The sequence below is a fragment of the Camelus ferus genome, chromosome 11 (assembly GCF_009834535.1).
Source record: "Camelus ferus isolate YT-003-E chromosome 11, BCGSAC_Cfer_1.0, whole genome shotgun sequence".
NCBI classification, from domain to species: Eukaryota; Metazoa; Chordata; class Mammalia; order Artiodactyla; family Camelidae; genus Camelus; species Camelus ferus.
This window is the reverse complement of record NC_045706.1, coordinates 29276893-29303095: the sequence shown is the minus strand read 5'-3', so window position 1 is coordinate 29303095 and position 26203 is coordinate 29276893. Positions and strand designations below refer to the sequence as shown.

Genomic DNA, 26203 nt, shown 5'->3' with positions numbered 1-26203 from the left:
GCCGTGCCCGCCCCCTTATTAGCATGCGTCTGGAACCGTCCACTCCCGCGGCGCCCAGGCACCGGGCGGTGATAGGGGGCGGGGCCGGGCCGGGCCTCGACAGGAAGGGGCGTGTGTGCCTATGGGAGGCGAGGAAGCGCCCCGCCGCCCCCGCCCCGCAGCATTGTGAGCCGGGTGCGCGGGCCCGCGGACCCGCGGCCCTCCGACAGATAACAAGCGCGCGGTCCCAGTAACCCTTTCGGTCCGGGCCCACCCGGGGCTGGGCGGGAGATTGGCCCGGTGCGCCTTCTGGTCCTTCAAATGGGTCGCCCACGGGGACCTGGGAGGGAACCTTAGGCATTAAAAAATAACCAACAGAGAATTCGAAATTTGCACCTCTTGGGGAGTGATGGAAATGTTAGCTGTCTTGATTGTGCTGGTGGTTTCATTGTTGTATATACATCTATCAAAATTTATCAAATTGTACACCTGAAATATGTGTAGTTTACTGTACAGGAATCATACCACAATAAAGGTGTTAAAAGACAAAAAAACCTGCTAACCTGTGTTGAGTGCATATAACTTACTTAACCCCTGTCCCCCAGTTTGTTCATCTTGAAAATCGCGAAAAAAGTGTCTATTTCGTAGGACATACAGAAGATTAATATAGTTAATGTATGTAAGGCGTTTAGATCTGTGTCTGGCCCACGGGCTACATAAATTTTACTACTGTCATTATTATCTGTATACAAGCCAGTATGCTTCATGCTTCCTAGTTTTTCTCTCATTTGATCCTCATAGTTTTATGCTACTATATTGTTACTAATCCAAATTTTTCAAGTGGGAAAACTGAAGTGGATTAAATGGCTTGGTCAAGGTCACACAGAAACCGGTACAATCAGGATTTGAACTCAGGCTCTGAGATTCCATTCATTCAGCCGGTTTATTCATTGGCTCACTGGCAGGCATATGCTGGGCCCTCCCATTACTGCCAAAAATAAAACAAACAAGACCCCTACCCTCATGAAGCTTCCATTTTGGTGAGGAAGACAGACAAATAAACAAGCAAATAAAGAAACAAGATTATCTGCAATGTGGAAAGTAGAGTGGATAAAACAAAGCACGTTCCCGTGCAAGTGGAGAGAAGAGTACTTTGCTAGATGGATTCAGAGCTAACCACTGTACTACCATCCTGACCTCCTCCAGACCCCCTCAGTATTACAGAAAAGAACCAGGGGACTCCGTGAGGGGAAACTGCTTGCCCAAGGTCACCGAGCCAGCAAGTAACCGACCTGGAACTTGCTCCCTCCACGCCTAGCTTCCCACATTCCTGGGGCAAACCTGAAGGTGGGGCGGTCATTCCTTGGGCTGAACACAAGAGATTTTTGTCAGCTGCCCTCAGGCCAGAATCTTCAGCCAGAGCACGTTCCCAGTTAACAGGCTGAGTGTGTGAAGTAAAGAAAGGCTTTGATGATGGCACAAGCTGATGGGAAACACATCTGCTAAGGTTCTTAGATGTCAAGGAACAGTGACAAGTCTTTGCTGAGCACCTGCTGTCCTCTGCTGTGTTTAAAAAAAAAATTAGAACTCTCCTAACTGCCTAGGGGCTTATTCCACAACCGAGGAGACAAGAAATCACTAGAAAATGACTCAATCTATGGAGCCCCCAGCCTAAGCTTCCCGCGAATTGCAGCTCATCCTGCTGTTCTGCAAAGAACACTAGACTAGGAGTCCAGTTTCCCATACTCTACTATTGACTTACTTCACAATCTAGGCGAGACAGTTCCTCTTGGGCCTGCAAAGTAGTAAGATGGCTAATATGTTCATCCTGTGGGGGGATTTGTTCCCAGAGGCCCCGCAGATACCAAGATCTGCAGATGTTCAAGTCCCTTATTTAAAATGGAGTAGTACAAGGACTACAATCTGCTCTCCAAATCGGCGCATTTCACATCAGCGGATTCAACCAACTGCAAATCAAAGTTGATCAAATTCGATTTGGTTAAATCCGCAGATGCAAAACCTGTGTATGTGGAGGGCTGACTGTATCCAGCATGTCTAGTCTGCTATGCACTATACTGTATTTGTGCTAAGAGTTTTATGCGCATTCACTCACTGACACCACACAGCAACCCCAGAAGGGAGTGCTATTGTTATCTTGAGTTTATTCAAAGAGGAGGAAAATAAGGGCTACAGAAACTAAGTAAGTTGCTTACCCAGCAAATTCAGGAGAACACCACTTAGAATAGTTAAAAAAAAAATTAAAACAATCCAGATGTTCAACAGGAGTGGATTGGTTTAGAAAATTACAGTACAACCATGACAGAATATCATACAGCCATGAAAAATGAAGAAGTGTGGTGATTCATTAACACACAAAGATGCTCATAATATATTACTGAATGGAAAAGTAGGTTGAAAACTAGTTTTATGTCGCAATCCCATGAGAACTATTTCTTGTAGGATTATGAGTCATTATTTTTTGCTCATTTATACTTTCCGATTTTTTCTCTTCATAAACATCGATCGACTTGTTCAATGAAAATAAAACCAAATAATTTAAAAATGAAAAACCTGACTGTACCTGTGAAGATTCGATCTCTAAGCAAAACAAGGCCATCCCTGTAAGTGGGAAACTGCCTGGGGGAATATTTAATGAGGCCTAAGTGTTTGAGTCATGCCTCAAATGTTGCACTCCCCTGCTGGTTCCAGTCTGTATTAGGGCTTATGAAATAAAAGGGAAAATGCTGGAAGGAAAATGCTGGAAGGAGGGAAAAAAAAGAAAAATCCCACTATCCTTCAAGACTCATCTCAAGTGTCTCCTCCAAGAAGTGTTCAGAACCATGGTCTAATAATATTCTAACACTGAAAGCAGCCCAAGACATCGTCAGGCATACTTGTGTCAATTCCCAGTTGTCTCCAGTCATTCTGATTCATCTGAGCCTCAGGCTCTGTGCGAGGCGCTGGTGAGACCTGAATTCCTAACTCCCAAAGGGTAACTCCCAAGATAGCTGAGGCCCAGGCCAGCTTCATGGGGTTGCAACCTGTGCTGGGAAGGATCCCACACTCGGTTTATTGCTTTGCTCTCACAATCTTTGAATTCTTCATTTTTGAACAAGTCCCCCCTCCCCCATTTTCATTTTGAACTGAGCCCTACAAATCATGTGGCCTGTCCTGGGGAGAAGAAATACCGAGGCTTTATTAGTGTATCAGTGACAGAGACTGGAGTAAAACTCGGGGCTTTTCACTCTCATCCCAATCATTCTCTTATACCATATGGTCTCGTTCCTGGTTCCCCAAGGAAATGTGAGCACTCTCTGCTCTCCAGCCCTACAGCACTTCATTTATTCCTTTCCCGTGGAATTTACCATATTTGGTAAGAACTCATGTATATATGTGCACAGTCTTATTCCTCATTCTCTCTCCCCACCAGACTGTAAATTCCATGAGGTCCTGGCTTGCGTCTGCTCATCTCAAACAGTGCTTAGCCCTGTGCTTTACACACTGTTAAAAATGTGCTTAAATTTAATTTAATCTTATTAGTAACTCCTCATTTTCGCTACATGTGCATCAGTTTATTACCAGCAGTCCTTCTGCAGTTGGAGAGAAAGAAAAATATCAGGCAGGAGGGTGGAGCACACAAACCAGGGTCATAAACGTAGGGTAGAGAGCAACCCCAAGAAGTGTGAGGAATCGGGAGAAGAGTGAGCAGGATTTTGTGGAGGACAGTCCAGAGCTGTCAGCCTTTTTCTTCACCCTGGGAGTGGGGAAAAGAAACAAGATGATCTAGAGATGCTGGAAAGCATAGTGGTTACTCCTGTGGGCAGACTCCTGGCCCCAATTCCGAATGTGAAACTCTTGTGCAAGCTCTCGGGTTGGTCCCTCATCTGCAGCAGGAGGGAGACACAACCTTCCAAAGGTTACTTTGTGAGCTGTAGATGACAGGCTTTCACACCGCCTGACACGTAAGCACTCACTAAACGGGTGTTATTATTACTATTACTAGGAGGCCAAGTTGTGAAAGGTGCTTTCTTAAAATGCGTTGGTTTTGGTAACTTGTTTCCCCAGTTACTCAAAAGATCGACTGCAGACATATCAATTGAAGACTGTCAGGAGGGAAAGAAAATCAAACAGGAGAAAGGGAATTATGAATCAAACTGTTAAACCACTAAAACCCCTGATGGTTGTACCTAATTTCATTTGTAACATCTTGACAAAAGTGAAGCAAGTGGTGGAAAGGGCGAAACTTCCTACAAGAACCGATCCTCTTGTTTCTTGCTGATGACTTACCGGGGAAAAAGCATATCTACACACTCATGCCTGAGGGCACAAAACTGATTTGAAGATCTTGGAATGCCAGATCCAGGAATTCCACATTCTTTGGAGGCCAGGGATGGCGGATGCTGCTTTCGGGAATTTTGGAGAGATGGGTAGAGTTTGGTCAGGAGAAGTCTGTGGGGCCAGGTAGGGAATGAGAGGAGGCAAGGACATCACTGTGCTTAGAAAGCAGGGCCAAGATGAGTATGAGTCGATCACCTCAAGGGTCTAGTCACTGGGCCTCTGTTCATCAGTCTAAAAACACTTGCTCCCACCTGTCCTGTGCTGCTTCTTTGATGAAAATATGTGTATGTGATAGAATCCCAATTTTATACAATTGTACTGTATTTGACCAAGGATGAGAATGTTTCATGCTATTAGATAGTCGAAATAAGACATTTAAAATGTTGACCAGGGCAGACCTTTGGGAGTAACCAGAAGCATAGGACGCGCTTCTGTCCACTTCCACTGTGTTAACAGAAGGGCCTGCCCTAGGTCAGGGCTTTGGGAGGGGACAGGAGGAGGGGGCAGTCTGAAGGCAGCTGCTGGGAGATCCATTTTTTTCTGACTGGGCAGGGGATTCATTCATTAAAATATGCTGCCTTCACTTGAGAAAGACTTACTACTCTAAAGTAATTTGGTTAATGAAGCATTTACTCGAGAAAACCATTTATATGGTTGGTGGATCCAGCTGACAACTCTGAGAGATGCTTTCTGATTTACGTTGGAGAGATAAAAGGAGGTAGCCAGGAAGGCAGAAAAGAGGGTGACACGGGGAAACGCAGAGAGACCCAGAAAACATGAGCGAGATGAAAAGAGAGGAAGACAGGTCACTTTAGGTGGCCCAAAGAAAAAAAACACAGCAACTTCAGAAACGGGGCAACTAGCCTCACTAAACTAATACAGCCTTAGTAAGGTTAAAAAATCAACAACAATGGTGTTAAGGGAATAACTGACATTTTGGAAGCTGTTGGAAGCTTGTCAGAGGTGACTGGAAGAGTTCGCTGAAGGAACTATTACACAAGGCCAAATTGAGTCACACGGGCACCCTGGGAAGGGTAATATCACTTTGTCAGCCTTGTCAAGGGGAGATGCCGGGCCCTGAGGACAGAGCAGCAGGGAAGGTGGCGGGTGTGCCTATCAGGTATCAGCCCCTTCTCCATTACCTCAGCAAGTCTGTCCTGTCCCCAAACCTGCTTGCCCTGTCTCTTAAACCTGTCTTCAAAACTTTCGGTTACCTCGACCCACTTTTGTGAATGGTATTTTGGTGACCATATCTAGTCTCGGTGCCATGGCTCTTAAGGATCTTTCTGCCTGCTTCCCCAACTGGCTAAACCAAGTCACTCTTCCAGGCATGTGTGGCTCTCTGAGAGAGGAGGTCTTGGAGAGTCACCTGTTTCCAGGGATGTTTGCAGCCCTCTTTAAATCGGCAATCTAAGCTGTGCTTGCATGGCCTGCCTGTTTATCTGACTCTGTAAGAAGGAGATTATCTGAAAGAATCATGTCCTAAGGCCAAGGGAATGAGGGCAAGTTGACCTTATAGAGGGGAGAAGTGGGTAAAGATACCTATTCCTCCCTTAGGCCAAAAGAACCAAAGGCTTATTCATTTGTCCCTAATAAGAAGTAGGAGCAGGAGGAGGGATATTAGGAGTCAACAGATGACTTGATAAAGAAGTGAAGAGATTGTGGCATATCTATACATACAATGGAATACTACTCAGCCATAAAGAAGAATGAAATAATGCCTCTTGCAGCAACATGGATGGCCTTAGAGATTACCATACTAAGTGAAGTAAGTCAAACAGAGAAAGACAAATATCATATAATATGACTTATATGTGGAATCTTAAAAAACAAGACAAATGAACTTACAAAACAGAAACAGACTCACAGACACAGAAAACCAACTTATGGTTACCAAAGGGGAAAGGGGAGGGACAGATAAATTAGGAGTTTGTGATTTGCAGATACTAACTACTGTATATAAAATAGATAAACAACAAGGTCCTAATATATAGTGCAGGGAATTATATTCAGTAGCTTCTAATAGCCTACAATGAAAAAGAATATGGAAAATAATATTTATGTATAATTGAATCACTATGCAGTGTACCAGACACTAATACAACATTGTAAATCAACAAAACTTCAATTAAAAAAAGAAAAAGAAGTAGAGCAGAACCTGAAAGCATACCAGACACAGGTTCTCAGAATCTGTTGATTCCCAGGCCTCCCCCTCCAAAGAAGGAAGGTTATTCGTGGTAGACCCTTCAATAGGAGGAAAAGTAAGGCCCCTGAGGGTCAGCGGCAGCCCCTTTGTTTGAATCAGTGTGGCCCATGGACGAGGTTCAATGGGGCTAAACAATGTGATTCCACCAGCTGGTATTTAAACCATAGGCTGTTCCACTCTTGGGTTCTGGAGTACACTGTACCTGGACTAGGGCTTCTAACACCCAGATCGTTCACTCATGGTGGGGAGCAGAGCCACCAGCAAGCAGAGCCAGGGAGCCCTGGGATTTGGGGAAGAGAGCTCTCAAATCATTCAATTAACAATATTATGGGTGGGGAGGGTATCGCTCAATGGTAGAGCACATGCTCAGCATACATGAGGTCCTGGGTTCAATCTCCAGTACCTCCATTAAAAAAAAAATAAAAAACAAACACAAAGAACAATGCCATGTGCCCACTCTGTGCCAGGTGCTCCACTCAGTGCTGGAGAACCAGAGAACAAGGTTAGGCCCTAATCCTCAAGATGCTCACAGTGGAGTGGGAGAGACTGATAAATCCACAGGCCATTACAAGACAGTGTGCTAGACACACTTTTTTTTTTAATTGAGATATAATTCACATATTAGAACATTTACCCTTTAAAAGTATACAGTCCAGTGGTTTTCAGTATATTCATGAGGTTGTGCAACCATCACCACAAACTAATTCCAGAACATTTTCATCACCACAAAAAGAAACCCTATACCTATGAGCAGTCACCCTCCACTTCCCCTCTCCCCACAGTCCCTGGCAAAACAGATACACTTTCTGTCTCAATCGATTTGCCTCTCCTGGACATCTCGTATAGATGGAATCATACAACACGTGGCCTTCTGTGTCTGGCTTCTTCCACTTAGTGTAATGTTAAAAAATGTTTATCCCTGTTGTAGCACGTGTCAATACTTTGTTCCTTTTTATGACTAAATAACCGTCCACTGTACACATATACCACAATGTGTTTATCCCATCATCAGCTGAGAGACATTTGGGTTGTTTCCACTTTTTGGTTACTGTGAACAATTCTGTTATGAACATTCACGTAGAAGTTTTTGTACGAACATATGTTTTCAATCCCCTTGGATATATACCTAGAAGTGGAATTGCTGAGTCATATGGGAACTTTATGTTTAATTTTTTGAGACACTGCCAAACTAGCCTGAGTTAGTTTTCTGTCATTTGAACTGGCAGAACCAATAAACCTTGCTCAATGAAAAGCAGGGGCCACTCTATTATTTTATGTATGGATTATTACCTCGTGTGTTTTAATAAAAAGTTTCTGAGGATAAGTATAGGTACTGCTAATCATTTTAGACAATTTTGAAAGTACAGAAAAGTTTAAAGGAAAAAAAATGAAAATCATCCACATTCCATAATGTCCAAAGCTCCCACTATCCCCAGTTGGCTTGCTTTTTTCGATTTAACCTTCTTTTTCCTACGTATACTTTTTATAAAGCAATGTTGCACTGCGTGTTCAGTTTTATATACTGTTCTTCTCTTCGATCATTACATGGTAAGTAGTTCAGCATTCACTGTTTTATAAAATGGTCTTCCATATTATTTATTTTGTGTTTTTCTTTTTAAGATGTTATCTTTATTTTTCTTACTTTTGAAGAGGGTCTAAGGTTGGGGGTGGGGAGGGTTTGGAGGAAAGAGGCGGGAGATGCCAAGGAGAGTATGCACATGAGAGAGAAAGAAAAGAGAGCAGAGATGGTCCTTGTTTGCTTTCTCACAGGTCCCTATCTTATCCTGCCTGGTTCCAGGAAAGATTTAAGGCACTGCCATCCTTGTGGCCATGGAACAGCTCTCCTGGCTCTTTCTGGTGGCGGCCGCCGCAGTGGCTGCTGTTCCACATGCCTGTACTGTGGGGCTGAGCCAGAGCCAGCTCCTGAGGGCTGCAATGCAAGACGGCCAATTCGCAATCCTAGCAAAATCAATCTATTGGAAACTAATGAGGCACAAATAGTTCATGCACTTTGAGGCTGATCTGCCAAATGAGATAAACAGGGCTCAATCAGCAGGGAGAACCAATGATGCAAAAATGCATTTCAGTCTAGCGTTATTTCCCCCTGGGATGCCCACGACATCACATTCTATTGTTTAGATGCTTCTGTGGCAATGCTTGTCTAAGCCTCTGTGGGCCAGGCCAGGGGAACTCCCTTACCCAGAGTTTCGTGTGCCCAGGGGTTGGTAAATGTCAAGATTTGGCAGCTATGACTCAGAGGCCTGAAAAGCCAACATGTGTGAGAAGTGAGGGCGTTCAGATTTGTAAGAAAATGCTAACCACCCTCTGTAACAGGTGATGTAATCAGCGAGGAACATCATTACGAACTTTCCAAGAGAGCCAATCACAGAAGCATTGTATTATTAATTCACATTTAAAATATTCTGTCATTTTTTTGTGCCACTAAGTTTATTTTTCCTTAAATAGTCTACTAGGAAGATATAATCATTGTGAAAAAAAATTGGAAACTACTGATAAGCAAAAAGAAAAAATTTAAATCATCTCTATTAAATTTTACTTTTATCTTGCAAAATTTCTCTCTGTGCAGAATTATTTTTAAATAAGTCCATATAATACATACTGTTTTATAATCTACTTTTTAAAAATTGTAACATATTGGAGTTGCTTACTCTAACCAGGACTTTCCCGGTGTTGTGATGTTGCCTGGGAGGGTCTGATGCCCTGTGTGTCTGGAAGCCCACCTGGCTCTTGGGAGGACTGACTGGAATGGTTTAGCTCAGGGAAGTGAGAAAGGGACTGGTTAACATATCTGATCCCAGATGGGTGGTGTCTTGCAGGAATTGGGGCCCAAAGAGCTGAGCCCCATAGGCCTGGCCAGTCAGCGAGCCCAGGGCAACATTAGGGATAAACAATGGCCAATTTCCCCTGTGGGGTCAGCAGGTTAAACCCAAGGGTGGCCAGAAAACCAAGAGTACAGGCTAAAACCTAAGGCCCAGTCTGATCAAGAAGGCTCAGGGTGAGACCATCCCAAAATCCTGGAGGACCTGGGGATAATCTGAAATAGCTGACTGTTCGCTTGAGAGCAAGGACTCGATCAATTTGTGCCAGCCACAGCACCCAGGAGAGTGGAAATTCAGTTAGTTATTTGTTAAATAAAGGAGTGATGGTTTTACTTTTTCCTAGTCATGCTTCTAGTTTTGGCTCAGGTATTACCTCCTCTGGACAACAGATAGAAATGGGAACATCAGTCCAACCTAAGAAATGACCCAAGGATAGTCATGAAGATGGTCAAGTGCAAGGTTTAAGAGAAGAGTAGAGGGTTAGCAATGTGAGCAGTTTTAGGCAAAAGGCTAGAGATGTTAATTGAGGCTAGAGTGTAGTGACTTTAAAAGGAAAGTTCATGATTGTGAATTTTATCTGGTAGCCACTGAGGGGTCATCAAAAGCTTTTAAACAGGGGAGTGGTGTGATGGAAGTGGCAGGTAAGCATAACCTGTCTGGTGGCAACAGCAGGACGAATCAAAGCCGGGAAAGAGCAGAGGCAGAACAGCCAGTGAGAGGTTACTGCGATAGTCCTGGTTACTGTGAAGTAATAAGGGCTGGAACTAGGGAGTTGAACATGAACAATGTAAAGTTAGAAACATTTCATTCATTTTCTCATTCATTCAAGAAATGTTTATTAATCACTACGAGCCAGGAAGTATGCTAGATCTGGGCACTGAATTCATAAAGAAAGACACAGCACGACTTGCCTTCTGCTGAGATGCATGGTCCTAAGCCACGGTGACCAAAGATTACCCCCCAGCTGACTTGGATCATGGTGTTGCCATTAAGAGAAATAGAGAAGTCAGGGTAAAGACCTAGTATGAGCATCTAAGAAGAAATCATTCTGAATTTAGTTTGATGATACAGTAGGACAGGAAGATGGAGCCATTCCCCAAGCAGGTCTGGAAGTGCAGGACTTGAGCTGGAGAGGGAAGTCAGGGCAGAAGGCGGAGACGTGGGTAGCTCGGCGAGGAGAGGGCCTTCGAGTCCACAGGAGTGCTGAGACTCAGGAAGGCCTGAGCCAGCCTGACTGAACTCCATTGCAAGCTCAGAGCAGGGAAAGAACACAGACCGGGTACAACCTGCTGCCCCTTCCCTGTGACTCCTGACACTACGGTCCCATCACAAACGTTGAGATGATTTTTCAGAGGCTGGTTATTCAAAGCCTCCCATCTGACTCCTGTTTCACCTCTGCTGTTGCTACTGTTCTTCCCCTCGCAGCTAGGAAAGGGTGTGCTGCAGCCAGATGGTAAACGTGAACAGAAATAAACTCTTGTCACATGTAGCAAGTATATTTATATCCAATCCTATAATATCACTGCAGGCATAATTACAACCAATCCCGTAATTGCGTTGCGGGTATCAGGCATCACAAACCAAGTAAATGTTCCACGGCCATCAGGAAGATATGGCAGGGAGCTGCAGGGCCAGCCGCTGCCCCTTTGTGAGATGGGTGACACAGGGCAGGGCTGTTTCCAGATTATCCAGGGATATTATTCAGGTGGGGAGGGAAGTGATAATTTTGTGGGATACACATAGCTAAAACTCCTGTTTCATAGGACTGCATGCTTTTAGTTTTACTTTTTAAAAAATTATAAAATCAATGCTTCTTCACTGCAAAGGATTTAGGAAATACGAAAAATTATCCATAACCCTACAGTCCAAAGTAACATTGCTAACTTTTTTATATTTGCCATTGCAGCATTTTATTTTGTATGTATGTGTTTTGTGTCATACTGTAAGTAATGTTTTATATCTTGTTTTTTCTCACTTATTGTCATGACATATAACCCAAAATATTGTAAAATGTTTTATTATTGTGGTATATTCAAAAGATGGACTACTATACAGTAGTTAAAATGAATAAACTAGAGCTTCATGTAGCAACACAAATAATTCTTAATGTAAGATTAATAAAAAGATAATTTACAGAGTCAGATATATAATTCTATTTTGAGAAGTAAAATATAAAAAAATGTTATACATTGTTAATGTTGATAGATAAGTAAAAAGTATCAAAAAAATGGATAGAAGGAATCTCTGGCAAGGGAGGAAAGAGGTTGAAATTAGGGACAGATATATAGAGGCTTTGTTTCTTTAATTTGCTATTTCTTTAAAAAATGATCTAAAACAAATATGGCAAAATCTTAAGACTTATTAAATCTATGTGGTGAATAAATGTGTATTCATTATATTCTCTGTATCTTTCTGTACATTTGAAATATTATAGAATAGATTATTATTTATTAAATTCATAGACTATTTTTTTGGAGCAGTTTTAGGTTTACAGAAAAAGTGAGCAGAAGCACAGGGAGTTCTCATATACTTTCTCATCCCTCCCAACACATACATGCAGTTTCCCCTATTATTAACATCTTGCCTTAGTGGTACATTTGTTACAGCTGAGCCATTATTGATGCATTGTTTTTAACTAAAGTCCATGGTTTACATGAGACTTCATTCTTTGTGTTTCATATTCTATAGGTTTTGACAAATGTATAATGACATGTATCCATCATTACACTATCAAACAGAATAATTTCACTGCCCTAAAAAGCCCCTGTGCTCCACCTCTTCCGTCCTCACCCCATCTCCCTCCACCCAAACCCTTGTCAATCGCTGATCTTTTAGTGGTCTCCAAAGTTTTGCCTTTTCCAGAATGTCATACAGTTGGAATCAAACAGTCTTTTTTTTTTCTATTGCTTTTTTGGGGGGACAGGGGGTAATTAGGTTTACTTATTATATATTTTTTTAAATGGAGGTACAGGGGATTGAACCCAGGACCTTGTGCATGCTAGGCATGCACTCTACCCAGTATGTAGTCTTTGCAGATGGGCTTTTAAATAAATTACTTTTCAATCAGTTTTCAAGCCAACCATAATGAAGAAAATAAAATCCACCAGGAATTTCACTATTTTGAAATAATCACCATTAACCATGCACAACATGTGTGTTTTTTTCCAGTTAAATGGCATCATAGTTTGCAAAATGTTGTTATCTTTTTTTTTTTCACTTCACAAAAATATATTATGAAACCCACATGATTCAGAATTCTTTTTAAGGCCTTCAAGAATGTTTCGTGGTGTGGAGTATTAAATCAGTGAGTTAATTAACCCTTTACTTTTGGACATTTAGGCTGTTTTTACCTGTGTCAGGCAACTTTTCTGACTTTAGGGAGCCCCCCTTAAACTAGAAAAGGCCCTTGAAGTCTCCAGAGAATTGGGATATTCAGCCTTCTAGATATGTGTTACTTGGACAACATGTTTGGTATTAACTGTGATTTCCTTACAACCAAAGATATTGTTAACTTCTTTTCCTTATCTCATTGCCGAATACAAAGTCTAGCACGGAGCCAGGGCTTGGGGAACTCGGGTTGAAGAGATTGGAAGTGCCCCTAAACAAGCCTCTCTGGGGTCAACTCTAAGGAAACCCCCCAACCCCAGAGGGGATGAACTTCTTCAAGAAGTTGTATTGTTCATTAGGAACCCAAGGAAGAAATCAGGGAACAATGCTTCGCAGAGCCAGGTGGGTGCCAGGAAGAACTGGGGCGCTGGGACTCGGCGGGGACAGGGGCAGTGGGGGTGGGTACTGAGGCTCTAGCTCTAGGTGAGACGGTGAGAACCAGCTCAGATGCCCTGGGGTGACTGGACTTCTGTGTAGATGGAGGAAGCACTCAGGCTCCCCCGAGAGCATTTTCTTTTTTTTTTTTTCAGTCAGTTTAATCATACTGGTTGAGAACTTGGAGTCTGGAATGGGACTTCTGGTTCAAATCTCAAGTTAGCTGCCCTCAGGCTACTTGACTTGGGCAAGTGGCTAAGCCATGATGACTTCAGCCTCCAGGGGGAATACAAAAGAACCACCTGAAAGAGCTGTTACGGAGGATAAATGAGGTTATATGTGCAAAGCGCTAAGCAAAATGCCTGGCACTTAGTCAGTGCTTAGTGGATGTTAGCAATAATAACAACAGTAGCAGCAGCAGCTTAGCATCTGTTCTTTGAAAAAGGCAAGGTGACTAGTCAGCAAGAGCCTGGGCGAGCCAAGCCACGGAAGTCGGAACGATTCTCACGCACACGCTTTCCCCCTAGAACGTGGCCCAGAACATGTCACAGTGCCAGGTATGGCCTGGATTCAAGTGGGTGGGGCACTATAGTCGCAGGAAATGGAAACACCCTATATTAGGTAACTCGAAAAGAATCTGAGTTACTTTAATGATTTCTGCAAGCTACCTGCCAGTCTGTGTATGCTCCCCGTGTTTTTACGTTTATTCTCATGGGCAGCCATCTCTAGCACCGATCTTTTGTTTGGTTGCTAAATCCAGCCATTGCAAATGGATTTTCCAACGGATACATGGCTTTGAATTCACCTCATTCTACTCCCCACTCAATGAGGGGATTTTTATCCATAATATCCCTGTATGTCCTCATCTAGTCTAGGAGACCTTCTGGATTCCTCCTTTTCCTTCAGTCCCTTCTGGGAAAACCTTATTGATTCTTTTGAGATCTTAAATCTCTCCTCTTCCAAGTATCACCCTCCTAGAGCAGCCTCCTTCATCCCTCACCTAGACTGCTAGCCCCTAACCGGTCCCCTTACTTCTACACTCCCTACAGCCTGTTCTTCCCCAGGAACCTGGGTACTTTTTAAAAGTATCAGATCACTCTCTTCTCATCTTAGGTCGAGTTCCCTAGAAGCAGATCCCGTGACAAGGATTCATAAGCAAGTGTCTTATTTTAAAAGTGCCCCAGGAGAAACTGGTAGGGGAGTAGAAGAAGCTGCACAGGCAAGCGGGAGGCACTGCAGGAAGGAGCCTAAAAGCCTGCAGTGCAACCCAAACTTTCTTCCTAGCTTTCATATTCCCGCTCGACTAGCCGAGTCCTGGCCAAGGACGGGCAGGAGTCACTCTCTGCACATGCGGGCAAAGAGGTCCAGTGGCCCAAGGTCTACCCCGGGAACTACGTTGCAGGAGCCGGTCCTCATAGCAACAGTGCACAGATGCTGGGGGACTGGCACACAGAAACTGTAACAAGATCCAGGGACCCTCAGCGGGCAACCGCAAGGCCCATTCCAGTTCCCTCCCTTATTTCCTAACTTGGGCCTGCGTTCATTTCCTTTATAACACGTCATGATGTATAAGTAGTTATATAGTCATCTGTCTCTGTATTTGTTTATTATCTGTTTTCCCCACCAAAGTGAAATCTCCAGGAGACCAGTGCCACAGAAATTCATATGAATGGATGAATGAACAATGGACACCTTCAGTAATGGGGAGCTCCTGCAGCCTAAAGCAGCTCATCCCACTTTCAGAAACCCTTAACTGAAAGTCTGACCCAGACTGAACTGCAATCTGCTTCCCTGTCAGGGGACGATTGGCTCTTCCAAGTCAGTCCCTCAAATAGCCAGTGTCCCACTTTCTCTCCTCCAGACAAATCAACCCCCACTGCTCCAAAGATTCCTCATTTGACGTAGATTTTAGAGCATCCGTAATTTCACTAGTCTGAGAAAATTCATCTTACCTATCTACACAGTACATAGCAGCCCCTCCCGTAACACCCTGGATACACCCAGTCTTGGAAGGTAAACTGGGTCAATCCAGGTAAGAATTTGGAGGAGTGAAGCTGAGCATTACCTAGCTGGGGCTCCAGAGTCAGCAGCCTCAGGTCTGAATTCCAGCTCACTTATCGTTAAATGATGGACCTTGGGCAAAATACTTCATTTCTCTGAACCCCAGTTTCTTCATCTGGACAAAGGGAAAAAAATAAGAGCATCTACCTAACAGAGTTGGTGTAAGGGCTAAATTAGACAGTGGATGCCACTTAGCAGAGTGCCTGACGCATCTCTAAGGACTTGGAGCGTCCCCAGACTTTACCTCAGACCTGACAGCTCTCTGTGCCTCTGCAAGCTACTTTTTCCCCAATCAAACCCTCCTGCTAACCCAGCTCCTTCAGGCAAGGTAAGGTGTGCAGGTCCTGAATCCAGATGCTTTTCTGCCCATTGTTTCTTCCCACTTTCTCCTGCTCACTCTCAGGGTTCTAGCTCTCTCCTGCTCCTTGCTACTTACCCATCCATCCACAGTCCATTCTCCCTTTCTCTTTTTCTTGTCCTTCTTGCTCACTTAAGTCTTTTTTTTTAATTTAAGTACAGTTGATTTACAATGTTGTATTAGTTTCAAGTCTACAGCATAGTGATTCAGTTACACATGTATACTTTTTCATATTCTTTTTCATTAGAGGTTATTACAAGATGTTGAATATAGTTCCCTGTGCTATACAGTAGGGCCCTGTTGTTTATCTATTTTATATATAGTAGTCTGTATCTGCTAATCCCAAACTCCTAATTTATCCCTCCACATCCTTTCCCTTTTGGTAACCATAAGTTTGTTTTCTATGTCTGTGAGTCTGTTTCTGTTTTGTAAATAAGTTCATTTGTATCTTTTTTAAGATTCTACATATAAGTAATAACATATGATGTGTCTTTGTCTGACTTGCTTCACTCAGTATGATAATCTCTAGGTCCATCCATATTGCTGCAAACGGCATTATTTCATTTTTTATGGCTGAGTAGTAGTCCATTGTACACACACACACACACACACACACACACACACACACACACACAGATCTTCCTTATCCATTTATCTGTCAATGGACATTTAGGTTGCTTCCATGTTTTGGCTACTATAAATAGTCTTGCTCACTTAATTCTTGCTTTTTGTTTTTTCCTTCCATTTTTCTTACATCATGGAAACTCTAACCAGTAAAGTTCTTTTTTTTTTTCCTCCATTTTTTCCTTTTCTATTCTGCCACCTACCTTGGCTCCAGATAGCCGAGAGGAAATGATCAACCTGGTAACAGTAAAACCAGTAAGTGCTAACTGCCTCACCACACAGGCATCTTAAGCTACAGAACATTTTCCATCAGCTCCTTGCCACAGACTGAGTGGTAAAGTCGAGGTCAGAAAGGGGGCCATGAGTAGTAAGGACAGAGCACAACGGGAAGCCCTCTTTCCCCTTCACCTGTATGTATGTTTCTTGTTCCTCTCCTTGTCCACTGTGTTAGTACACTACAGTGAGTTGTGTTTTGTTCCTGACTTTAATGGAAGTCCTTCTAATACTTTGCCATTAATTATGATTTTTTTCCCTAGGTCTTATACCAAACGGCTTTTATCAATGGAGGGAGTTCTCTTTGATGTCCAGTTTGCTAAGCTTATATAATGTGTAGTTGTGAGTTTCTAGGTTGGAAGGAAAGCATGAAAATCAGGGAAGGAGGGTCACAAGTAGGTTGACTTGTGAGGTATCCTGGGAATATCAGAAGAAAGAATTGAGGCCAAACAGGCAGGCTTGGGGACGATGGAGCATCCTGTCCCGAGGGACTGTCGTGGTACTGACAGTTAATTCTCATACTCTGCTCTTAAACTGTGATGTTGCGATTCAAAGACTCTACTGGACCCTTGAGTGTATCAATGACCAAACTTGGCTCTATTTATGGTTTGTGTTTCTTCTTTCAGAATTTAAGAAATTCCTGATTTTTCAAGAAGCTTTTGGAATTTCTCGAATCGGAGCAGATAGCTGAAACTGCATCCCTTTTCACGTGAAAGCTTTTTGGAGGTGGATCTGATCCTGGTTTTCCATTCCAATCAGCTGCTGTGAAAGCCACTTCTTGTTCTTGCTGGGGGCACATCAAGCCTCTTTCTCCCTGATAGAAATTCAGGAAGGAAACCAAATAATTCCCAACAGAGACAAGAGTTGACCACAGTACCATCCAAAATGGCTTTTAAAGATTTCAGTCTTGCACGTGAGAACATTGGCAACCTGAGGCTGGTTACTGGCTCTACACTGTCAGCTAGATAGAGGCTTGGGAGGAGATGTGGTTCTGCCACTTTTGACAGGAAAATCTTCTTTGATGGAGAAGAGGTTGCAACTGAGGCATCGCTGAGGTGCCCTTTAACATTAGAAAATTTCAGTGAACGTGTTTGTGACAAGCATCTAGAATAAAATGCTCAACAGTCATACAGACATTCCTCAATAAACTGGCTTGCACACACCGTGAAATTGGTGAAAGGGGCACATTCTAACATCACAGTTAGTGAGTGTAACATCTATTGATTGCTGTTCTACCCTTATTATATGGTGGTTTGGCTTTTTTTTTGTTTTTACCGTGATTGACAGAAAATTGGCCCACCTGCCCCCAGATAACAAAGAGTTGACTGCTTGACTTCTTCACTTAGTTCCACTCTTAACTGAAGAGGAGTGAGGAAAATCAGTGCTAAGGGAACCTGTCACAGAGGGAAATTGTAAACAAACTGGTAATGTGTCAGACAGCTTTGGAACAGTCTCAGAAGGTGGAAAGGAAATAAAATCTATGAGGAAAAGTTGAAGGAACTGGCATAGCTGAGCCTGAAAAAGAGAAGGCGGCAGGCTCATCTATGACTGTTTCCAGCACAGCAGACTAGATCGTCTACACACTCCAGCACACCTCCGATGCTCAGCTGACAGTGGGCACCGGAAAAAGCAGTGCACTTAGGAGAACTATGCCCCTGCCAATCGATGACCTTGGCAGTCTCCTTGTCTACCTCATTTCCACCTCTGTAAAATTTAAAAGTTGAACAACTTTGGGATTCACAGCCAAGACTTTTTGTAAGTCTCTACCAAAGAAGAAATGTTTGGACATTTCAAACCACTCCAAAGATACAGTATTTTTAAATTATTACATAATAAATGTCTTTATTTAGTGATCAGAATCATTCAAACATGGAGGAGCTTGCTAAGATAAAGAATAATAGAAGAGGTGCTGGGTGATGAGAGTTTGGGAACCAAGCTGTAAGACACTCCACAGGAGACGGTGCCTGCTTCATCTCAGAGTCCTCAGCACTGGCAGTACTTCCCTACATGCTCATTAAGTTTCAAACACAAGTACATGAAAGAGAATGTACAATAAATGCCCATGCACCCATCACCCAGCTCCACGAATCATCCTCATGGCCAATCTAGCTTTTCTATGCTCCCACCCAATCCCCTTACAGATTAAAAAAAATTTTTTTTAATTTACAGATCTAGTTTTATTGGTTGAAAGCCTTACATTTAATAGATGATCATTAAATTCACTGTTGAGACAAAAATACCCCTTCCTTTTTTTTTTTTTGCAAATCATTTAGCCTTTCATTGTTAAAATCATGGAACTAATTTGATTTTAAACAACTGTCAGTCCAAAAAGGAGAGAAAAAACTTGGAAGCTAGACTGTTTGTTTGGTTAATATACATGTGTAATATCCTAAAGAAATCTAATCTCATGTCAATATTTGCAGAGAGATGTGCCATTTATTAAAACCTCTGGGGCAGTCATTTTACTGCAAATGTTCTTTGTTTAACCTGCAGATTATTTTGAAGCAAGCCCCAAACATTGTGTAATTCCACCCACAACTATTCCAATGTGTCACTTTGAAAGGTGAATACTTTGTACATACAACATTATCACACCTAAAAAATGAACAATATTTCCTTAAGTATCATTTAAGGTCAATTCAGTGCTCAAAGTTCCATGACTGTATCCCAAAAATGTTTTTTAGGGTTTGTATAAAATAAAGATTGCAATTGGGTGACATGTACGTTAAGTTTTGTTTACTCTAGAGTCACCATACACACAAACACACGCACACACAGACACACACACACAGACACAGCTTGTGATATACTTTTTGAAGGGACCTCGTTTCTTGTCCTAGAGTTTCCCACTGTCAGAATGTTGCTGGTTGCCTCTCCACAGTATCACTTAACATGAACCTTGTATCTCCTACAAACTGGTTAGATTGAACGACTTGATGAGGTTCAAGTTCTTTGCAGTTGTTGTCATTTTGTTGTTGTTGAGAGTGCTTCATAGGTAGCTTTTTGTATTTCCATCAGGAGACATATAATGCCCTGTTATCTTTCTTTTTTTGACATTAGCAGCCATTGGTGGTCACTGCCTAGATCTCTTATTTCATCGAGTTGCAAAAATGTTGATATGCTAACCTCATTTTTTAGCTTCATTTCTTCTTCATTTATTAGCCAGCATAATTCTATAAAGAAAAACTTCCCTTCACCAACTACTTGGCTATCCTGACACACAGTTGGAAAAAGAAATGGCAGAATAAATACTGTTTCTTTCCATTTATTTACCACTTTCAGAATAATAGGCTGATTCCCTAGTATCCTCCAAAAGTTGACAAATAAGTTTTTTTTAAAAAGTGCTACTACAAATTCATGAGTTTCAACATATTTGAGGAGCCTGAGTTCAATGAAGTTATCATTCTTACTGATGATCCCATCATGGGCAATGGGCTTGTGGGAGCCTCCAATCTGCTCCTGATCCCTCCTGGCCCGACTCCAGGGGTGTTCAATAGATTATTTTCTGTGGACTCAACTTCTGGGATAATGGCTAAGGTCCTTCTTAGCCCTGCCCCTCAGACCAGAGGAAGAGATGGCCTGCCTTTGGCCTCACATATCATATATGTTAAGACACAATGTGTTTTTTTCTTCTTTTTGGATCCCATGGGAAAATTTTCTGAAAAGTGATCGGTTGAGTCAAAAGGGAGGGGACATGTGTAGGCCCATCTGGTCCTCTCAGGCTGAAGCTGCTGGTGAGTGGGGTGTGGGTGGGGAAGGAGAGGACAGACTCGCCGCTTCTGCCCTGGGAAACCAGGGAGAGAGTGCCTGCTTCAGTGTACAGGGTCCTGATAGCCAAGGGTGACCTTCCTCAGTTGTTACATCTGTGACCACACCCCTTGGCGACAGCTGATTAATCACAGTGCAGACACCTTGCCTCAAATCAACCCAAACAGTTGCCTAGACAGAACTCATTACCTGGTAACTACCCTCCTGCCCACACCTCCTTCCCTACTCCCTGCTCCTTGGCTGGGATGGTGTAGTATTTATTGAGAGGCACCCAGAACTTACAAGTAGGGTGTTGGGGAAGGAGAACCTGCCCGCCCTAACTCTATTCCGGGACTGGGTGTATCCAGCCACCACCCAGGAGTCGTGGGGCTCAGGCTGGTTTCTGCCCTGCCCTGTCCCAGCGCATCTGTGCTACATGTGACTCAAGCATCCAGATGGCAGGAACAACCCAAGGAGGACCTGGTTCCTTTAACTTCCACATCTCAAAGAATGCGAGGGAAGAAAGGCCTGGCTGGGAGCATGGGACACTGGTAGGTGTAGCTTGATTTATAGCTTTTAAACATTTAGACATACGGCACATGGGGCAATATTTGCACTTTTGCAAATATCAGGACAGCACTGGTCCTTCTGGCTTGGAAATTCCAAGTCAGTGTTTGGATCTTCTAAGTAAGGAGATCTAGGCTTTCTAGTCTAGTCTAGTCTAGTCCCTTGCCCATTTTTCCTTTTCCTTTCTCAGTCATCACGGAGAACAGACTGTCTATGGCATTACTGAATTCCGAGCATGCTTAGAATTTGGCTTGGGGCTGTTGCTTTTCATTTAAAGTTGGTGGAAACCTGGAGAAGCATCTTGGGCTCACCATGGCTCTCTCTTCTCTAAGAAGGGTCCTGATAGCCAAGGGTGACCTTCCTCAATTGCTACATCTGTGTGACCCTGCCCCTGGCCATAGCTGATTAATCACAGTACAGGCACCTTGTCCGAACTCTCTCATCTGAGAACTCCGCATCTCAGAGATGCAGAGGCCAAGCATTTCTGAAACGGTCACATCAATGGCATGAGGCCCATGGATGCTGGCTGCAGACGTGTCTGGTGTCCTGATTCCTTCCCTGTCCAAATCTTTGTTCACCTTTTTCTTCAGTTAGGTGACACACTCAAAAGCCCTCAAAATATTACTTTTTATATTAGTTTGAGCTAACCTGTCTCAGCTTCTATTGCCTTATGCACACATATCAATAGACAAAAACCCTTAACTAAAACTATTTTTAGAAGGACCTCTGGATGAGGAGTCAAAGTCCTTAGACTTATCCCTTTCCCTCTGGCATCCCCATCCTGGTCACTGTATCTTTAAATCCCAGGCTTATTTTTCTCTGCCTATAATCAGAGCTGAAGCCGAAATAAAATAACCATGATGATGATGATGATAAAAAATAGTATCTATCATTCTTCTGAGCACTTTTTATGCCAGGAATTATGTTAAGTGCTTTACATAAATTATTTTGTTTCATAATCCTTAGTAACAATCCTGGGTTTGTTAGGATGCTTTGACTCTACATAAGAGAAATCTCAAACTCACAATAGCTTAATCTTAAGGTAATTAATTACTTTATGTGTAACAGGAAGTCTGTAGCAAGGGCAATTTCAGAGTTGGTTAAATCAGAGGCGTGATGATGTCATCAGGGACATCATCAGTTGGCTTTTTGCTCAGTTGGCTTGGAGCTCCAGGCCAGCACCTCTCATGATGATAAAACAGCTGCTGAATTTCTAGGCACCCAATTGAACATGACAATGTTTAGCAGAGGGACTCTTCCTTGTATCTCTTTTATTAAAAAATCAAGCCTTTTCCAGCAAAGAAGGGAGGAAACTGTTAGGCAGTTAACCAGGTGTCTGCGACAAGCCTGTGAGACACATAGGAGAGGCAAAGTGACTTGCCCAAGGTCAAACAACCAGCTAATGGGAGGTGTGGGATCTGAACCCAGAATTTTGTCTCTAAAACCTGCTCTCTTCCCCTACACTTGGAAGGCAGTTAGTCCTCACCAGAGTCTTTTGCTTTTGAAAGACTCAAGTGTCCACAACTATCCTGGTTGTTTAGAGATGAACTGGTGTAGCCAGTCACATTCCAGAGACCAAGCAACACAGCAAACACATCTAGCTAGCCCAACACCTTGTTCAATCTCTTCCTCCACAGCTCACTCAATTTTCTTTGGCTGTGATGGGGAGGAAATTTAGAACAATGTAAATTCAGCAAACGGCAGCAGCTTTCAGCCCCAGATTTCTGACTTTCTGAGTGAGCCTTAAAAGTGAACAAATATCCCCTCTTCCATGTCCTTTCATTGCTCCTCCTATTCTCGTATTGTCTCCCATGGAGAATTCCTTCTCCCCAGCTTCAGTCATTTGTTCTGGTGGGCACTGTCAATGACAGTACCAAGGGGTGACATCAAAGTAGCTGACAAATGTGAAAGCACAGACACCAACCAATCAGGAGGGTCACTTGAAGCAGTGGTAAAGCAGGGTCCTGGAAGGCCCTGGCTGGGTCAGCAATGAACTCTTCAGTTGTTGGATCATGGGGGAGCCCAGGTTTGCCGGGGAGGGCCACATGGCCATGAGGTGGAGCACAAGGAATTCAGGAGGCTTGGGCCGGTAGGTATTAACTAACTGGTAAGGAAATTTTTCATTTAGTGAGTTTTTAATTTCAGACATTGCTTTTATCAGTTCTAGAATGTCTGAGTCTTTTATCTAGATCTCATTTCTGCTGAGATTCTTTATCTTTTCATATATCGTCTTCTTTCCCTGTATTTTCTGTAACGTGTTTATAATATTTACTATAAAGTCTTTGCCTGCAAACTCAAATATCAGGATCATCTGTGGGTATGTTTCCATTCCTTGCCTTTCCTCTATATTGTAAGTCGTACCTCCCTGCTCTTCGCATGTCTCGTATTTGCATAACAGAACAACAGAGGTTGCAGATATTTTCCTCCAGTGATGATTCTCTTTTTCATGTGTTAGCAGACAGGGTGAGGGACTGATCATCTCACTCCAGTCAGGAATTCCGCTGTGGTGTGGCTGGGCTGCAGTCGTATCAGTCTCAGTCCGACTCTGGGTCATCTTGTTCCTTGGAGGGAACACACTCAAGCTTTGACTAACAACCTGGCATGTCTCTGTCTTCACAACTCTGAAAGCCTCAGGAGGATTCAGTTCTGTTCTTAGGTGCTCAGGCTCTTTGTGTGGGCAAGAGTGCCCACACAGTTTCAAAGTTTAGCCAACGTCTTGAAAGGACACCCATCATGTTTGATGCAGTCTTCTTTTAACAGGATTTTGTTTCCTACCTCCTGCAAGTCTGTGGGAAATTTCCCTTTGCTATGAGACACTTCTAGCCCAGCCTCTCCTGCTGCATCCCATAATTCAGCAGATGTTGCATGGGGACAACTGGCCATGAGTTTCGAGCTCCTCTAGATTCCAGTGTTATGCCAGACCACATAGATCATCAAAAGCTCTGCCGGTTTCTCTTTGTTCCAGTAAAGACCTTATGCCTGGGCCAAGCTCTGTCCTAGGTTTGGCAAACAACCCCAGGGAAGAAAATGGTCAGAGATTATCAGCTCGTTTAGGAAAGGCTCTTTTCTCTCCAGAATGTTAATTTATTAGTCTTTGTTTAATTTTAATTTATTAGTCTAGTTATTTCAAGAGGAACACTGGGTTGTCACTACTTACTACATCCTACCAGAAAAGGAAGTCGTACGAAATGATCTCAAGATTTAACCACAGAATGGTCATATAGGTATATATGGTGGAATCAATCCAGACCATGCCCTGGCCCCTCCTCTACATCTCCACTACAGAGAGGGCAGGTGGCCCAAGGAGACCAACCAGAGCCCTTCCGCACTGGAATTGGGAGCCAAGAGTTCTTCTATTTTTGCAGTGGGTGGGAGATGAGACAAAACTATGAGATTAAGTATGGAAGTTTCCACTGGCTACGCCCCATGCTCATGGAAGAGGCCAGCCTCCAGTAGGAGGAAATGATACCCCGCATAGGAAGGAGAAGCCCAGGAGTGCGAGGGGATGCCGGGACCCCTGATTCCAGTCACTCACGCTTGCTGTGGTTTGCTTACGTGAGCCAGCAATTTCTGTTTTCGCCTGAGCTACTTCCAGTCTCTTTAGAGGGTGGGCCAGCTCTATTTTTTTCTTTTTGCCCTTGGGCTTTATGATACACCCTGTGTCCATATAATACAATGTATTTTCCTTCTTAAGCAAGGTGGAGGGGGTTTATGTTACCTGTAATTCAGAGTCTTAAGTCTTAACTAAGACTGCTTCTTTAATGACAGGCAGGTTTAGAAGGGCCTGGTGAAAGGGATCTCCCTCAGCGCACAGAACGAAGAGATGGAAGATGGGTGGTGATACTGCTAAGACCTCATCTTTGCAGCATGAATCCTCACCCCAAAGAGTGGCTGCTTCTAGATTCTGGACACCCAACCCACCATGGAAGGAACTTCAGACTTGCCCAAGAAGTTATCCAAATCTGTCTGCCAAAGCCACGCCCTTTACTTTCATCAAACTGGGAAACCATGTTCTCTCCTTCAACAATAAGAAAAGATGGGAGGGGATGGAAAAAGAGGAAGATTCCTGTGTTTGCGTATTTTACTTACTCCTGGGCTCCCGACTTGCAGATGAGCCTGAAGTTTACACCAGAAGGTAAACAAGATAGCTATTTGGACATCACACACCACTTTGCCAGTTTCCGTTCCCTTGAATTATTTACCGCCTAATTGCACTGAAACAGAATCTGGCAACACAGAGTCAGAGATGTAGCCTTATTTGTGAGTTAGAGAAGGAAAACTAGAGTTCAGCGCAGGACCTGGAGCAGAAACACTTCATGGCCTCTGACGTTCTCTTGCTTTGGGAGGGTAGTGAGCAGGGGTGAGACCAGCCCAGCGACAGACAGACAGAGCCACGGGCTGGAGGAGCCCTAGAGCTGACTAGTTCTACAGGGCAGAGGCAGGGTTCCAGTCTGGATTTAGCCCTGAGCCTTAATTTATGGTCTGCAAAAGACAGACTGCAAAGGGGGATGAGACAGGATGGAAAAATAAGCATCTGTAGATTTAAAAGACTGCTATCATATTGACACAACATTGTAAAATGATTATAAATCAATAAAAAATGTTAAAAAAATAAAAGACTGCTATCACAAATTTTATTTTCACCGTTATACCACTAATTTCCCACAGGAATAAATATTAGTAGCTATGAAAACAAGAAAAATATTCTAAAAATATTTCAAGTAGTAAAATAGAAACTCTGGAAAACAAAAGTATAATGACAAGTAAAACTATTAGTCTCACTACTTAGTAAGAATCCCCTCATATTTTGATACACTTTCTTCCAGTCTTTCTTCTATGTATATATATATACATTATAATTGGGAAATTTTAATTACACTGTTTAAAGCCAAGTTTTTTCTTCAACATTTTGCAGTAAGTCTCTGCCCCATGTTAATAAATACTGTTTAAAACCAAAGTTTTTCATGACTGTTTTCAAATAGTTCACTGTAAAGAGATACATACTTCAAATATTATTAATTAAGGTTCAATGATTCAGTTCGATTTCACATTAAAATCTAATTAGGGCACTGCAAAGGATGCTTAAACATCTTAGAGTCACAGACTAGATAGAGAGGATCAGGAACAGACCTGGAAGCAATCCTTCTTTACCAGGACAATTTCAGGCTGCACAGTGATCCCACTACTGGCCCATGAACAGAAAGTGAGAGAAAGGAAGCGATGGATAGAGGTCAAGGTGAGGGGTGTGTGTGACCACTCATGTGAGGATGTAGAAGTGGGGAGCAGACCCTAGAAAACTCATGACCCCAAACATTGAATTTATTAATAACTGATTTTATGCTATTCCATATGCTATGGTGGCCTCAAAACTATAAGCCAAGTGCCACCTTTATATTCATATTTCCTTCCAGTCTTTTTTCTAAGCATAGTTTTATTTCCTTTATGTAG

The 26203-nt window shown here is 42.9% G+C and overlaps 1 protein-coding gene across 6 annotated transcripts in view; it reads right to left on the bottom strand.

Moving 5' to 3' along the window:
• Window positions 1–3579: 3579 nt before the first annotated feature.
• ALDH18A1 (aldehyde dehydrogenase 18 family member A1) overlaps window positions 3580–26203 on the bottom strand; it is a 64747-nt gene continuing 42123 nt past the window's right edge. For all 6 annotated transcript variants that reach the window (XM_032491275.1, XM_032491274.1, XM_032491273.1 and 3 more), the window contains one exon: window positions 3580–3733. In XM_032491275.1, coding sequence (XP_032347166.1) covers window positions 3595–3733 — 139 coding nt within the window. In that variant the 3' untranslated portion in view covers window positions 3580–3594. The remainder of the gene's footprint in view (window positions 3734–26203) is intronic.